Source organism: Tachysurus fulvidraco, chromosome 9, assembly GCF_022655615.1.
Source record: "Tachysurus fulvidraco isolate hzauxx_2018 chromosome 9, HZAU_PFXX_2.0, whole genome shotgun sequence".
In the NCBI taxonomy this organism is placed as follows: Eukaryota; Metazoa; Chordata; class Actinopteri; order Siluriformes; family Bagridae; genus Tachysurus; species Tachysurus fulvidraco.
The window spans coordinates 17,487,983-17,502,982 of NC_062526.1; the positions used below are offsets into that span (position 1 = coordinate 17,487,983).

The following is a 15,000-nucleotide window of genomic DNA, read 5'->3' on the forward strand; positions in this document are numbered from 1 at the left end:
TATGCCTCTGCTTGTTCGTGTGAAACAAAAGTTTTCATTTCCTTGTCCTTCACGGTCACGATGAACTTGGAAGGAAAGCGAAATCGCATCTCACTGCATGTTCCATTTCTTTCATATGGCGTCAAACTTCTGTCTCTGTTTCAAGATGACAGCAGCAAGGTCTGGAAAGAAGTGTATCACTTTTCATACTGCAGCTTGTTCGATCTCACCAGGCATAGAATATGTTCTTTTACTTGGTAGTGGTGCAGTCAAACAATAAATGTGCATGAAACTGGGAGTAGATCTTCTTTTTGTCATTTGTGGCAATGTGCAGTCATCTTGATGCTACTACATTCAACTGGATGAAGCAAAACATGGACCACTGTTTAGTTTTACAATAAAAAAAAGAGTGTCACAAGGACAGGAGTCATTATAAATTGAACTTTTTAAATGGTTAGTTGATCAAACAAACTCATATCACTTCAGGATATGCTCACAATAAAGATTGACCAGTTCTGACATATGGAGCTCAGTGTACAGTGTGATTTATAGAAGCTGGACAGCTAGACACCTTGCTGTTGAGAGGTCAGACAATGGTGAGACCATATGAAAAGCATATGAGATTGCTAAACATATTAAACATTGACATGCCAGAAAAAAGATGCAGAAATATTCCCTCAGAGAGCCTCTGCTTTGACTTGCCAGCTTTCACTTGCTGTCTTACCCGGCAGATAAGCAGCTTCATGCCTCAGCTAAATCAAGAAACATCTTAGGGCTAATTATCATAAAACAAGACTGCACTGATGTGCTACAGAGCCACCAGCTGCAACATGTTGTGAGTTTTGTAGCAATCAGTTCAAGATGTGATCCTGAGTTCAGCTCAGGGCCACTGAGAATAAGATATGTGCAAGGCAACTAAAAATATGTATAACCTCAAAGAGAACTGTTGCGGATGTGTTGAATGGATGTGTTAAATGAAGTATCACTACAGTACAATAACAATATGTTTCAAAAACAGAAATGTTTTTTTTAAGTTGGTTCTCAGGGTTAATAACTACAAGTGTACATTATATAAATGTGTGTAGAGTGAAAGTAGAGTAATAAATCACATTTTAACAAATAAAAGCACAAAAAACACAGAACTGCTCTGTGAGCCTGAACAATGGCTGTTACACTTTAGTTTTAAAGATGAAATAATCTCCATGTTTCCTCTTTGTTGTATATTTAACAGCATCCAGATGTGTTGCATCACAGAGCAGTGGAAAACATCATCTACCCTCTTTCTCGTACATGAGCTCACAGATGCCTATGATTGGCCACTGTCTCTCGAATTGACAGGTGAGAGAAAGTAAGCCCCTCCCATTCAGATAACAGGTAAACTTCTGCTCTTTACTTCACCCACAGCTCCATCTCCATTTCTCTAAGATCATATTTTTTATTAATTTCTGTATCTCGTTCTATTTTCCTTATAATAAAAAAAAAACCCACACACAAGCATGGACGTTACTGTTATTTATTTATTTCAGCATTATTATAACAGTTTGTATTGTTTTATCTTTATCATGTTAATATTAATCTTAAGCTAAAGTGTAAACAGAGAAGAAACACAAACCAGTAAATGTGTCTTTATTACAGACTAATTCCCTTTAAACAGAACAGATGAAGTTTGATAACTGATTGTGAGTCAGTGCTGAGTGTGTTTGTGTGTTTAAAGGTCTGGAAACAGACAAAGTATGATGTGTTATAATTGCTGATGAGACTGAAGCTAATAAAACACACAGATTTGTTAAACAGGTCGTTCAGATGTGAAAAGGTGTTGAATGGATTGTTTTAGTTTTAAATGGAGTTCAGTAATAAATAAAGTCCTCAGTGAGGTTTAGTGACTTTGTGTTTTGTTCTTGTGTTGAAAATAAAATCTCGGAGTGCTGATCCTCCAGCATGACCTCCTGCTTCTGCTGTCTTCACTCCTGTTCTTTTACACTTTAGTCCAATCTGTTAAACACTCATCACATCTAAAGAACCCAGTTTCTGTCTGAGACACAAATCCATCAGCTACACAAACATCTGCTGAGGAAAATCTCACTGGAGTCAGCGGGAAAAGACAGAACTTAAAGCTCTCAGGTGCTGACGACCTGAACCTGATTCAATTGTGTTGTGTGTGTGTGTGTGTGTGTGTGTGTGTGTGTGTGTGTGTGTGTGTGTGTGTGTGTGTGTGGTCCTCATCTCCTGGTGTCTCCTAGAAAAACAGAGAGAAAGAAACAGGATCAGCTCTGAGCTGAGATTTAATGTGAGCTCAGTCTTTTCTGCTGGAGTTTCAGTCCACACACAGATTTATCTTCCATATGACACTGTAAACATCATCATGTCTTACTCTCTCACTTCAGCAGGAAGACACACAGTCACGCTTTAAGGAAGACAGAGGTGGAGGAAGTGGTGGAGGAAGAGTCTTCAGAGGCTGGAGCACGTTTGAAGCCTGAAACACAGATGATGGACAGACATGTATTTATTGGTTTATCAGTTTAGATTAAAAACAAGTAAAATCTTCATCAAATCTCCTTCAAGAATTAGAAAGTGTAAATCTGTTCTCTGAAAACTTCACATCTGCCTCCTTCCTCCTCTCACCAGAGTTCTTCTTCCAGAAAATAATTCCAACAACAACAGCAACAACGAGAACAATGAGAGCCACGACTACACCAATGATGATAGCCATCGATCCTCCACCTGTTAAATCAGAGTCTTTATTATCTGCTGCAGCAGGAAATCAGATTTCACTGTAAATCTGTAGTTATAGAGGAAAGTGTTTCTGACCTTTCAGGATCTGTCGCTCGCTCACATTCAGCACTAACTCCTTCTCCAAGCTGCTGTGCTGAATCACACAGGTGTAGGTGTGTTTCTGCAGCTCCTCAGCTGGGACTTTCAGAATACTTCTCTTCTGGAAGCTTCCATCCTGGTTGGGTAACGTCTCTCTGAGCTCCACGTCCTCATGCACGTCCTTTCCATTCTTCCTCCAGAAGATCATCACTGCTTTGGGGAAGAAACCTGTAGCGTGACACACCACCTCTGGAGAAGAGGCTTCTTCCTGGAACAGTGACGTCTCAGGACGAACTGCAGAGACAGAAATATTAAAAGTCTCTTCTGTTCTTCATGTCTAAACTCCTCATGTGAACCCTGATGAGGAATAATCTGTGTTCCTGCTGAGGACGTTTTAGTGAAGGTTGAGACACTGGAATGGTTTCTGCAGGAAAGGAGGAAAGTTTACAGCAGAACGTTGAAGCTTCATCACACTGTTAAAGAGCATCTGCTGTGAGCAGCACAGGAGACAAGAAACAGCATCTTCATCACTTTCTAATCATCATCACTCTTTAAAGTGTTTGTAAACTGTTAGGATGAAAACATCCTTAAAGATTCAGTTACTTTTTCTTCTTCTTTTTTCTCTCTAGTTTGAAAAGACTTTCTTTGTTTAACTAAAATAAAACGTTGCTGTTCTGCTGAAGGATTTTGGTCTTTTCACTTTACACACTGAACTATCTGAAGAACGTCACCTCATTTTCTCCCTCAGTGACGTTCAGAGTTATTGGTCATGTGGTCAAGATTTTCTGTCTACAAAGATGTGAAAGAGTTTCGTGTTGGGCAGAAAAATAGATTTACACTTTTAATGTACGGCTTTTAAAGAATTAACTAATTTTTATGTAGAGATTTAAATAAACACAACTCAGGAGAAGTGTGTGTGTGTGTGTGTGTGTGTGTGTGTGTGTGTGTGTGTGTGTGTGTGTGTGTGTGTGTGTGTGTGTGTGTGTTACAGTAACAGAACACACACTTTACCTTTCCTCTCCAGAGTCTCTCTGCCGTAAGACACATACTTCTTTAACCAATCGATACAGATGTTCTCCAGGTAGTTCTTCCGGCCCACAGACATACCAGGATTATGATCCCACTTGTTCTTGGTGATCACAGCTTGTCGTTTAGCTGCAGTGTATGTGAGAGTTTTCAGATCCAAACTGATGAAATCATTCAGCTCACAGCCGTACATCAGCTGCACTGAGTGAACTCCTGAGCACACACACACACAAAGACACACACACACAAAGACACACACACACACACACACACATACACACACACAAAGACACACATAAACACAGTTACTTAATCTTCACATTGTTGATGTTATTAAGTTTCACGTTTGAATTTTCTGTGTTTAGTTCTACAGGAGGTGAACTACAAACACCACTGTGTGGACAGGAAGTGCTCTATAAACATCAGAACACAACAGCAGACATTCTACACATTACAACACATGAACATCTTGCTAATAAACAAGGCGACTGTTTCACTTCCATTACTACAGTTGGCAGAACATCAACTAGCTCTAGGACAAAGTCTGAAACTGTTTTAATGACAAGATCTACTGGATGGTGCAACAATCACTAACTTATTAGAGTACTAGTATAAATAGTTAGTCTATAGATAGTCAGAATGCTAGCACATTTAGCCACCAGATTTAACTACGTGTAATAACATGTACACTAGTTTTAATTACACTGTAAAATAGTTAGCATAGCAGTACTTAGCATACTTGCTACTAGCTTTATTGTAACTATAATAATTACTGTAGTCTAACGATGTTGTACTCGGCACATCAATATCAGATCCAGTCTAATGGAATGCTAATAATAGCTAGCTGGCTAACAGGACATGTAGCTATTGAACTGATGTGAAGTTAAAGTGTTACAGTGAGTAACATCACACAACAACACCACGAAGAAGAAGAAGATCGACAGCAGAAGATATTTTCTCCAGCAGTTCTGCAGGTTTTTCTCTGCATCTGATCTACATTTCAAACCCTGATGTGTTTCATTCTGATCAGACAAATGAAACATAAAGACAGATAAATAAAGCGTCTGATGTTCACTTCAGTTTTCTGTCATGTAAAGCGACTGATGTTCGGCCTGTGGCATCGACTCCATCAGGCTTTGGACTGGACTGGACCTTTCAGTGCTGGAGTGAAGATTCATCAATCAGCTGTTTTTGGCTGAATTCTGAGAGCTTTACTGCACACTGCTCAACACTGCAAGGTCTGAAAGGAGGAATGTCCATCATGCCGAGCTCATCTGATTGGACAGGAAAGATACGTAAATCTGACCAATCAGTGTGCAGCACAGCAGGAGAAGTAGAACAACAACAACAGCTCAGGATGAAGCACAAACTTCTCCCCCCGAGCACAGACTAAAGATTTTGATTCAGACATTATTCCCATGAACACATGGGTGATGTGACGAGTCCACGGTGTAGTGTGATGGAGTAAAGCATCCTGTAGAGTAGTGCTGCAACGACGCGTCGACGTCATCGATTACATCGACATGTGTGAAATGCGTCGACGCGTCACACTGTTTACATTCATCTCACGTAATGGCGGCTTCTGCTCCTGGGAATGGAGAAAGTTCCAGTCTATCACAAAAAGCTAGACCACGATTACCAAAAGTATGGGAATACTTTAAACAGAGGCCAAATAAAATGGTCCTTTGTGACCTTTAAAAAACCGAAATGGCGTACCATGGCAGCACAACTGCGATGCACAAGCACCTCAGAAGAAAACATCCTGGCGCTCTCCGACCTCAAAAGGACGAGCCATCTTTGTAAGTATTTATTATTACAATTAGTTTTGGGAGTTAGTTTTAGTTTTCTATTGTAGACGGTCAAGGATTTTGTGAGATGATCAACACGTTTTACCCAGGATACACACTTCCCTCCAGGTCCCATTTCACTAAGCTGATGGAGAAGAAATATGAGGAGAATTTTGAAAAATCGAAAGCGTCACTCAAAGACGTGAAAACAAAAATAGCTCTCACCACAGACGCATGGACCAGTATTGCCACAGAGGCATACTTGGGTGTCACATGCCACTTCATTAATGAATACTGGGAGCTTACATCGTACAATCTGACCACCATGCCACTTGAAGATCGGCACACAGCTGAAAACATTGCTAACTGTGTGGAAAAAGCAGCTGAGAAGTTTGAGATATCCATGGCCAATGTAATTGTAGTTGTCCATGATAATGCTGCAAATGTTGTCGCTGCTCTGCATATTTTGGAAGAAAAGCATGGCATCTCTTCTCTCAGGTGTGCTGGTCTTACAGTTAGTTGTCAACCATGCCCTGAGGGATCCCCAGATCAGCAAGACACTGAGGGCTGCAAAGTGCCTTCTGGAACATTTAAAAAAAATGAGCTGGCCACTACAAAGCTTAAAGCAAAGCAGCAACAAATGGGTAACCCTGAGCATGAACTAATAAATTATGTATCCGTAAGGTGGAACAGTACTTTACACATGATCAGCCGCCTGCTTGAACAGAGGTGGCCTATGACTGCAGCACTTTCCGATCCTGATGTCACACCATGAGGGAAGCACTTCCTGGATTTAAAACATGATCAGTGGAGCTTACTTGAGGAAGTGGAACAAGTCCTGTGGCCTTTCGAGTGTGCTACTGTTTTCTTGAGTGGAGAGTCCTATGTGACTGGTTCCGCTCTACCTCCTCTGGTAAAGGGCCTCCAGAAATCCATACAGAGCACAGTTTTCGAGACCGCAACAGTAAAGGCTTTCCAAAGTGTTTCTGCACAGGAGATGACATCAAGATGGGAGCGGGAAGCTAAATTCAAAGATGATGGAGAACATATATGTCTTATTGCAGCAGCCCTGGACCACAGATTCCGCAAACTAAAATTCCTGCTAGCAGAGGACAGTTTAAAAGTTCACCTCAAGGTCCAAGCTCTTGCTCTTGAGGAGAAAAGAAGATATGAGGACAAACACATCAACATCAATGTGAGGAACAGGTTCAGTCAGTCAGTGCAGACATGAAATTTTCAGAGAAGAGGCAAGTGTCTCTGTTGGACACTTTGCTCGGTTCAGATTCAGATGACCACAGTAATGGTGAGGATGACACTGGTCACATCCAAGATCAAGAAACTCACAGTGAAGTTGTGAGGAATGAGATACACATGTACTTTAGTGAGCAGGCTATTCCAAAGGAGGAAAATCCGCTGAAATGGTGGAAGGAAGATAAAGTGAGGTTTCCCATCTTGGCCATGCTGGCAAAGAGTTACTTGTCTGTGCCTGCAACATCAACCCCATCTGAAAGGCTTTTCTCAGTTGCTGGCAACATTGTGACTAAAAAAAGAGCAAGCCTATCTTCAGAGCATGTCGATATGCTAACCTTCCTCCATTGCAATGCTATATAATTAGTAACAGGCCCCCAATGTTTTGCACTGTTTATGTTGGCCTGTATTTATGTTGGACTTCTTTAAACTACAAGATGCCTTCAGGTAATCTTTGCACTGTATTTGCCATTATTTTTGCACAGTGTTGAGCAGTGCTTTTGTTGGACTTGGCTCCTTTAAAACTATGTTACCTTTCAGGTATGTTTTACATACTGTTGTTGACCAGTATTTTCAAACCACATAATGCCTTCGGAATGCATCTTTTGCAAAGTGTTAGGCAGAATTTATATGGCATTATTCATGCCTGATGCCCTAAAGTGTTGTTTACATTTTATTTTTTGGCACTTTATTTTTGTATATGTCTTTCATGTATTTTTGCACAATGTTGAGCAGTGCTTTTGTTGAATTTATATGGCATTTTGAATGCTTTTGAATTTATATGGCATTATTCGTGCCTGATGCTAAAGTGTTGTTTACATTTTATTTTTGGCACTTTATTTTTGTATACTGTAAACACTTTAACCACATTGAAGTATTTTTTGGAAAAAATGTAATAAAAGTTGAAATATTATATTAGAATTTGTACTTATAATTTTTTGTAAAGTTATCCAGAGGATTAATTAATTAATCAAAAAAGAACACTAGAATAAGCAAAAACATAAAAATAATAAAAATCGTTAGAGTAGTCGACTAATCAAAAAAATAATCGCTAGATTAGTCGACAGAAAAAATAATCGTTAGTTGCAGCTCTACTGTAGAGCGGTGCTCTGTGCTGTAAGCAGCTCCACCTTCACTTCAGTGTGTTTTCAGTCTCAGTGACGTGATGAAGCACAGAGCAGCACCAGACACAACTCTCTACTGAATTACAGTCTTATTTACTGCCTCCTCTTTTTATTACTGACTTTTATTCATCACATGTTCTGTAGCTCTACAATAGTTCACAATAAACTAGCCGTTTAGTACAAATAACTACTAGTTTAACTGTTTAGTACAATTAACTACTAGTTTAACTGCTTAGTACAATTAAAGTGTAAAGTACTACTGTTCTTTAATTACACAGTAAAACATTAACCATCTGTCCTGTGTGTGTGTGTGTGTGTGTGTGTGTGTGTGTGTGTGTGTGTGTGTGTGTGTGTGTGTGTGTGTTTACCTGTAGACTGATTAAAGCGCTGCATTGCTGTAGCCACATTGACTTTGAAGCTCTCCTGAGTATCCTGTAGATTCTGTGTCCCACTGTTCCAGTAATCAATCATCAGCAGTCATCTTCTGTATCCACTCCGTCTTTGGGATCTTCTTCCTGATGTTACTGTCATAGTAGCTGAACTGCTGTCCATCCAGCAGACCCACATTAGTGAATTCTGGGAAATTTATTCCAGGTGTAACTCCAGTGTAGATATACTGCAGCGAGTGTGTGACTGTAAAAGTGTAAAAATACACATTAACATTACATCACTAACTCAACCCACACTGGAAATACTGTAAAGATCAAACTTAATAATAATAATAATAATAATATTAATAATAATAATAATAATAATAATAATAATAATAATAAAGTGAGTATTTCTGTTTTACTTGGTGAGATTTATTTATTTATTAACTGTATTATTTATGTGTAACTTTGTCAGATTTGCCCTTATCACAGCTTTAGCGTTAAACTTTATTATTAGAGAGTAAATAAATGTAGTAAAGACAGTAAACATTACAGAACTCACCTGCTGATGAAAGATGAAGAGAAAATGTGAAGAAGATCAGAGTCTTCATCACTGTGCTGCAGAGCGACATCTCTCACTGTCTGAGCACTAAAACACTAAATCTATTATTTACTGAGTCGAACTCCGATTAACTCCACTGTCACTCTGTTTAGTCTTAAACAATAAACAACAATTAAAGAGTCTGTTCATTGTTATAATATGCAATGTTACAAAGGTGGAGGTTACACAGGCAACCTCTATTATTAAGTAACTGCATATAGATTAACAGGACTCGAAAGGTGAACTAATCTTTTTTGTTTACTAAGCTTCATAGATATCTATGACTAAGCTTATGCAATGTTGCTCATGCGCGGTCAACACAAAACGAACGAATCACTACCCGAAACGACACGAGTCATGGGAAAGATTCGTTTAAAATGAACGAATCGTTCGTGAACGACACAGCACTAGCACAAAGCACTTCTGGGAATTAAAACAGCGATAACTTTGGACCAAATAAACAAATACAATCCATAATAAATGCGTGTTTACATACATTTCAGCTGATATAAAGTATTCCTGTTTGATATAAAGTAATTTCATCGGTTAAATTTCGTAAATGTTTTCGATTTTTTTCTGTTTGTCCGTTTAGCTGCTTGGTGCTGGAATTATGTTTTATTTCAGCGGAAATGGTGTTTGTAGTCGAACAGTTGAGTTTCTTCAAGTTGTTTTGTTATGCTGCATGTGTAGGTACATTCAATATTTATTTATTTATGAACAGGATTTACATAATAAGCCCCTCCCCACCCCACTGACGTTATAGCAGTTATAAAGAGTCTTTCCCTCACCAGCCTCTTTATTCTATCCTCAAAGCAGAAAGTGCAAACTCCTCTCCTATAATCATGAAGACTTCCCCACCGCAGACAGCTTACTGTTTATAGACGATTTTTAAAGTTCCTGTGAATGAGCTGCAACTATAGAAACATGAACATATTAGAGCGAGTGCTTTAATATAACTGTCATTCGTATCTGCACCACTGCCTACAGCTTACAGAAAATTTATCAACACCTTCTGACCAATCAGAACACAGAATTTAACATCACTGAGAAATGAAATAAACTGGTGAATAAACTGCACAAACACACATGATGAATAGTAAAGAGTTTAGAATATTCCAATGTGTACATGTCCAACTGATTAAGCTATTTTTACAGAATAAATTTTACTACCTGTGTGATAATACAGAATTTTACAAGGACAGTTTATTTTTGTTCCTATAGAAACCTGCAATACTGAAGACCAGAAACAGGAATTATTAAGATTTAGATCTCTTAATTGGAGGAAAGAAAGATTTTACATAATTAAATTCTGACAATCATCAGTCAAATTCAGTCTACAATGTTACCTTATTAAAATCTTAAGTTTGCTTTGCATTAAAAGTCAGTCCTACAACCTGGAGAACAGACACACACAGAGACAGAACTGTAGACAGCAGGAACACACCAGTCCATCTGGAAAGATTTGCAGTCCAAAGCCCTTGTGTTCAACATTTAAGTAGAATCAGCAGTATCGTTAAGCAGGAAATAGGAAGTTGGGTACAAATACATGCTGGATATCTGCCTCTCAATGTCAGAGAGAACAAGTACACAAGCCAAGCAGCAGTGATTTACAGACCTGAACACTCTGACTACACACCACATTAAACCCCATCATGCAATATGTCTGTTGCAGATCAGCACCATTATCTAAAGAACACACACTAACACTGTGATTGAAATGCAGAGTGTGGACAACATGCAGGAACAAACAAAAAGATGACAAGCACTGCTGTGAGGCTGATGTACAAGATTCTAATTTAGTATTTTATACACACACAGTACAGTGGCTGGGGAAAAAAATCCATACAAAATAAAAGGTTTCTGCACAGAAGCTATTGCTCTTCATCTTCAGTCTTTTATAAAAGCACATCATCAGCTCTTTCACCAGCTCATGCACCAACACCTGTTTACATCTCATTCATACTTTTTAGATCTTAAAAGGAAAAAAAGAGAATGCCCTCATTTGTAAATTGAGTAACAGGACCAGAGTTTTGAAGCATCCAGTGACATCATGCAAGAGAACTTCAGAGAGCTTCAGAGTCCAGTCTCAAAAAAATAATCAGGGAACAGGTTAAGACTCACTCATCTCCTTCTTATGGCTTGTTTCCAGTGTAACACTCAGATGATGGACAGAGCTGTGTGTGTGTGTGTGTGTGTGTGTGTGGGTGCAAACTGTTAGTCAACAGTCTTCAAGGACATAAATAAGGACAAGATATTAAAAGTTAAAAAAAGGGCAAAGAAATAAACAACAAACATTTTAAGCAGCTGAAAAAAACAAGAGAACTGAAAACCAAAGCATGAAGAAATAGTGAAATAAAATACAAAATAGTTGTAATAAAATGGTTTGTGCAGCATAGAATTACAACATAGAATTACTTTAGGTCTTGAAGATGCAGCATTTCTCATCTGACTGTATATTTACACAATAGATCATTTCTGCTCACTAACTCGTCTCATTTTCAGACCAATAAAATCTTTTCAACAACGAATCAAAGTAAATTAGATCAACAAACTCCAGGCAGGCTGCTCGAATTAAAATCATGTGCAAAAAGTCACTTCAATATGCTCCTCTCTCCTCCTGTAGTGTAAAAGGGAACAAAAAACATGGAAATTTGTTATTCTAGATCTTCACATGATGACACATTATGAACCAACAGCAGTGATCCAAACAGCAGTGTAATTTATTCTACACAGACGTCTCAGTAAATCTTCATGTTGTGTGTTTCATGGCTTTGTGTTGCATTCGTATTGCTTTCCGTTGCAGAGATTAAGTGAGTGTTGAGTCCACGTCTCTGTCTGTAAGCCTGAGAAACACTCGCTGTCTTGCACTTGGACTGCTGTGAGGGGTTCTGTCCCAAACCTCATGAGAAGTGAAGGTCCAGCAGGGTGAGTAATAAAAACCTGACTTTAATACTCTATCCAAACCCTGGCGTTAGAGCAACATCCATAAGTGGCTCTGTGTTCTAATCAAACTTCACAGACAGCAGTGAGAGATTTTCCATGTAAAGGGTGAAGTTTTTGAGCTGATGCTGAAATGAAATCAGGAATATTATCTGCTGAGGGAGTTCTGATCGAGGTTCACACTCCAGACAGAGGTGAAAAACGCCTGGAGAGGTCCTTTGGCTTCAGATGCTGAGTACGACAGAGCTCTTACATTTTCCATTCATTGTGTGTGTGTGTGTGTGTGTGTGTGTGTAAAATAAACACATTCTAACTACGTCCTGTGCGGAGTAAATCAAAGCTCGATATTGTTTTCTCTGCCACATGTTTGATCATTGCAGAATTAGGAACAGTCAGGAGGTATGTTTAGGTGTGTGTTAAGAGAGCTCGAAGCCCGTGTTCATGCTAATAGCGTAGCGCAGTTTGTCTCTGAGGATGCTCTTCTTGCTGTAGTTGGGCAGCTTGAGCAGGTTAAAGCAGGTGGAGGAGGTGGGCAGACGTCCACCTGGTTCTTTCTTACGTATAGTGAAGAAACCGCGGAGCACGCTGCCTAGAGTGTCCCCCGTGTCCTACACACACACACACACACACACACACGCGTTACTGAAATCAGCAGAGTGTTCAGACAAATGAAACCCACAGACACACGAAATAACAATAGCATAACAGTGTTGTTATCTGGCATTAGTAACGTCTCTATAACTGAATGCTAAAAGAGCACTGTCAATAGTCACCGATAAACTCAAAGATAAAATATATTTGGAGATATTTTAGATTATGTATCAAAAAACCTCTATTCATTTTTATTCAATCCCTGGTTGCAATCTGGATCTTAACTCTATTAAGCCTATTAAATGCATACATATTTCAAAGACATCTGTGTGTGTGTGTGCACGTGTATCTGACCTGGTCATCAGACACTTCCACACAGCGGATGGAGAAAGGAGGTTTGAGATATGCGAAACCCAACAGAGGAGGTCTGGAACAGCTGGTGACAAACTGCAAGATAGGACAAAAATCAGGAAATAAATGTTCAGTATGATGAGAAACAGCTCTTGAACTTTTCACCCTGTCTCTCGTCTCCTGTCACAGCTTTACTATCAGTTCACAGTGCAGAGCTGAAATTTCTGGATTGTTGTTTAGTACTAGTCACCAATAAACTAATATATATTAAAGTTCTGTAGTCTGCTGAAAGTACAGAACTCTAAATATAAATGTGTATGTGGAAGAGCTTGCTGTGGGGAGTCACCTTGAGGAACATGGCTCTCTCATCAGGAGTGAAGTCACTGGACAGGATGTCCCACAGCCAGATGATCACCCTGTGGCTGCTGTGGAAGCCGCCGTAGTACACAGTGTGCTTTCTAAAGGACAAAGAGAAACAATTCATGACCTGAGCATGAAGCAGCACAGAGCAGGGGACATCCTGGATGGAGCACCAACCCATCACAGGGCAAAACTGTCCATGTACACACACACACACACACTCCCATTATGGACAATTTTAGACATGAAAATCATCCTATAACTCATGTCCTTAGACTGTGGTAGGATACCAAAGTACCTGGAGAAAACCTGCATGTTGCTGTCACTGTTTACCCCATATTCGTACATGAGGTGAAAAATTAATATTCAGACTATAATTTGCCCACATAAATTTAACAGTTTTTAATTTTGTTAAAATAGGGTCTGATCCAGCAGTGGGTGCACTAAAGGTCCACTGAGGTGGGAATCAAACCCCCAGCCCTGGAGGAGCGTGGCAAATGTGCTGCATATTCACTGCTGGATGTACACGATGTACACGATGTACACGATGCTGGAGTACATATACCTACAATACACCTAGATCACAGTACAGTAAACAAAGATAGAGGTAAACGGTAGACGCACTTGAGGTCATCCAGATCGATCTCTGCGTTGTCCCCGGATATGAGCCGCTGCACCTCAGGGGTGGAGAACACGTGTAGCCACTCAGGGCAAATGATGCTGCGGAAACCGCGGATAAACGCTCCAGTCTGCTCCTTTATCTGTGTCTGCATCCGGAAATGTGCCATCAGGTGGATGTAGCTGATCCTGAAGAGAGAGAAAGAGAGAGATTAAAGGCCAAACAGCAGATGCTAATGGAGCACGACTGAAAAGACACATTTTAAGCAGATTTTTTAAAAAACAACATATTTGTTTGCCTTCTACACAATAAATGTAATTTTTTTTATAAAACCTACAATCTTTAGCACAAGTGTTAAAACTGCTTAAGCTATAATCATAGAGTGAAGAACTCACTTGTTTTCATTTGTAACAGAAATGGTTTTTCCACCTGGAATCAGCTCATGACACACTAACTGTTAGAAGAAAAATAAAATCGTGTATAAATATAAACAAAGACGTAGAAAAAAAGAGGAAACCAAAGAACAAAATGAGAATAAGTGATTGGAAGAAAGATAGTTGTTGATTACCTGCCCCATCACATCCTCATCATATGATAAAGTCAGACCCAGATCACTGACATCACCATCGTAACGCTGCGAAACCACCACACACACACACACACACACACACACAAGCCATCATCTAAATAAAAACTTTCATAATTGTTTAGAATCATCTGTGGCTTTGAGTAATTTTATCTAAGTCCTTGAAAAGAAGTCGAACACAATCGGAGCAGTAAGAGCCGAACAGAGCACCTTAATGGAGGTGAGGTTCTTGTAGAACTCGGAGTCGAGTGAAGGCAGCTCGTCGATGGAGCTATAGAAGGAGCTGTGATGGTGTCCGAGCACCTGACTCAGGAAGAACGAGGCGAACGGGACATCCACCACGATGCCCTCATACAGCGCCTTACCCAGCATCTTACCCACAAACTCAAACAGCTGGAGGTGGTTCTCATGGAGGCTGGACGTGGGTGAGGGGTACAGACGCTCGTTCCCACTTGTTGTCTGTGTTATACAATGTTAAATTGACGATAAATTACTTATGGATGTGAATGGTGTGTTAAAGTGAACTAATCAACACTGAAGCTGGTGTGGTCTTAAAGCTGTAGATCTTACAGCTAGACAAAGAGAACAATACTGTAAAACACCTTG

At 39.6% G+C, this 15,000-nt stretch overlaps 1 protein-coding gene and 1 pseudogene across 6 annotated transcripts in view; both read right to left on the reverse strand.

Annotated features, from left to right (window-relative positions):
- Window positions 1–1,476: 1,476 nt before the first annotated feature.
- Window positions 1,477–15,000, reverse strand: part of LOC113656616 — a 355,645-nt pseudogene continuing 342,121 nt past the window's right edge.
- Window positions 9,881–15,000, reverse strand: part of ube3b (ubiquitin protein ligase E3B) — a 16,730-nt gene continuing 11,610 nt past the window's right edge. For all 6 annotated transcript variants that reach the window (XM_047818564.1, XM_047818563.1, XM_047818561.1 and 3 more), the window contains 8 exons: window positions 14,997–15,000; window positions 14,605–14,853; window positions 14,377–14,442; window positions 14,204–14,262; window positions 13,814–13,996; window positions 13,176–13,287; window positions 12,833–12,925; window positions 9,881–12,495 (listed from right to left, as the gene is read on the reverse strand). The exon at window positions 14,997–15,000 is cut by the window's right edge and continues 173 nt beyond it. In XM_047818564.1, coding sequence (XP_047674520.1) covers window positions 12,304–12,495; window positions 12,833–12,925; window positions 13,176–13,287; window positions 13,814–13,996; window positions 14,204–14,262; window positions 14,377–14,442; window positions 14,605–14,853; window positions 14,997–15,000 — 958 coding nt within the window. In that variant the 3' untranslated portion in view covers window positions 9,881–12,303. The remainder of the gene's footprint in view (window positions 12,496–12,832; window positions 12,926–13,175; window positions 13,288–13,813; window positions 13,997–14,203; window positions 14,263–14,376; window positions 14,443–14,604; window positions 14,854–14,996) is intronic.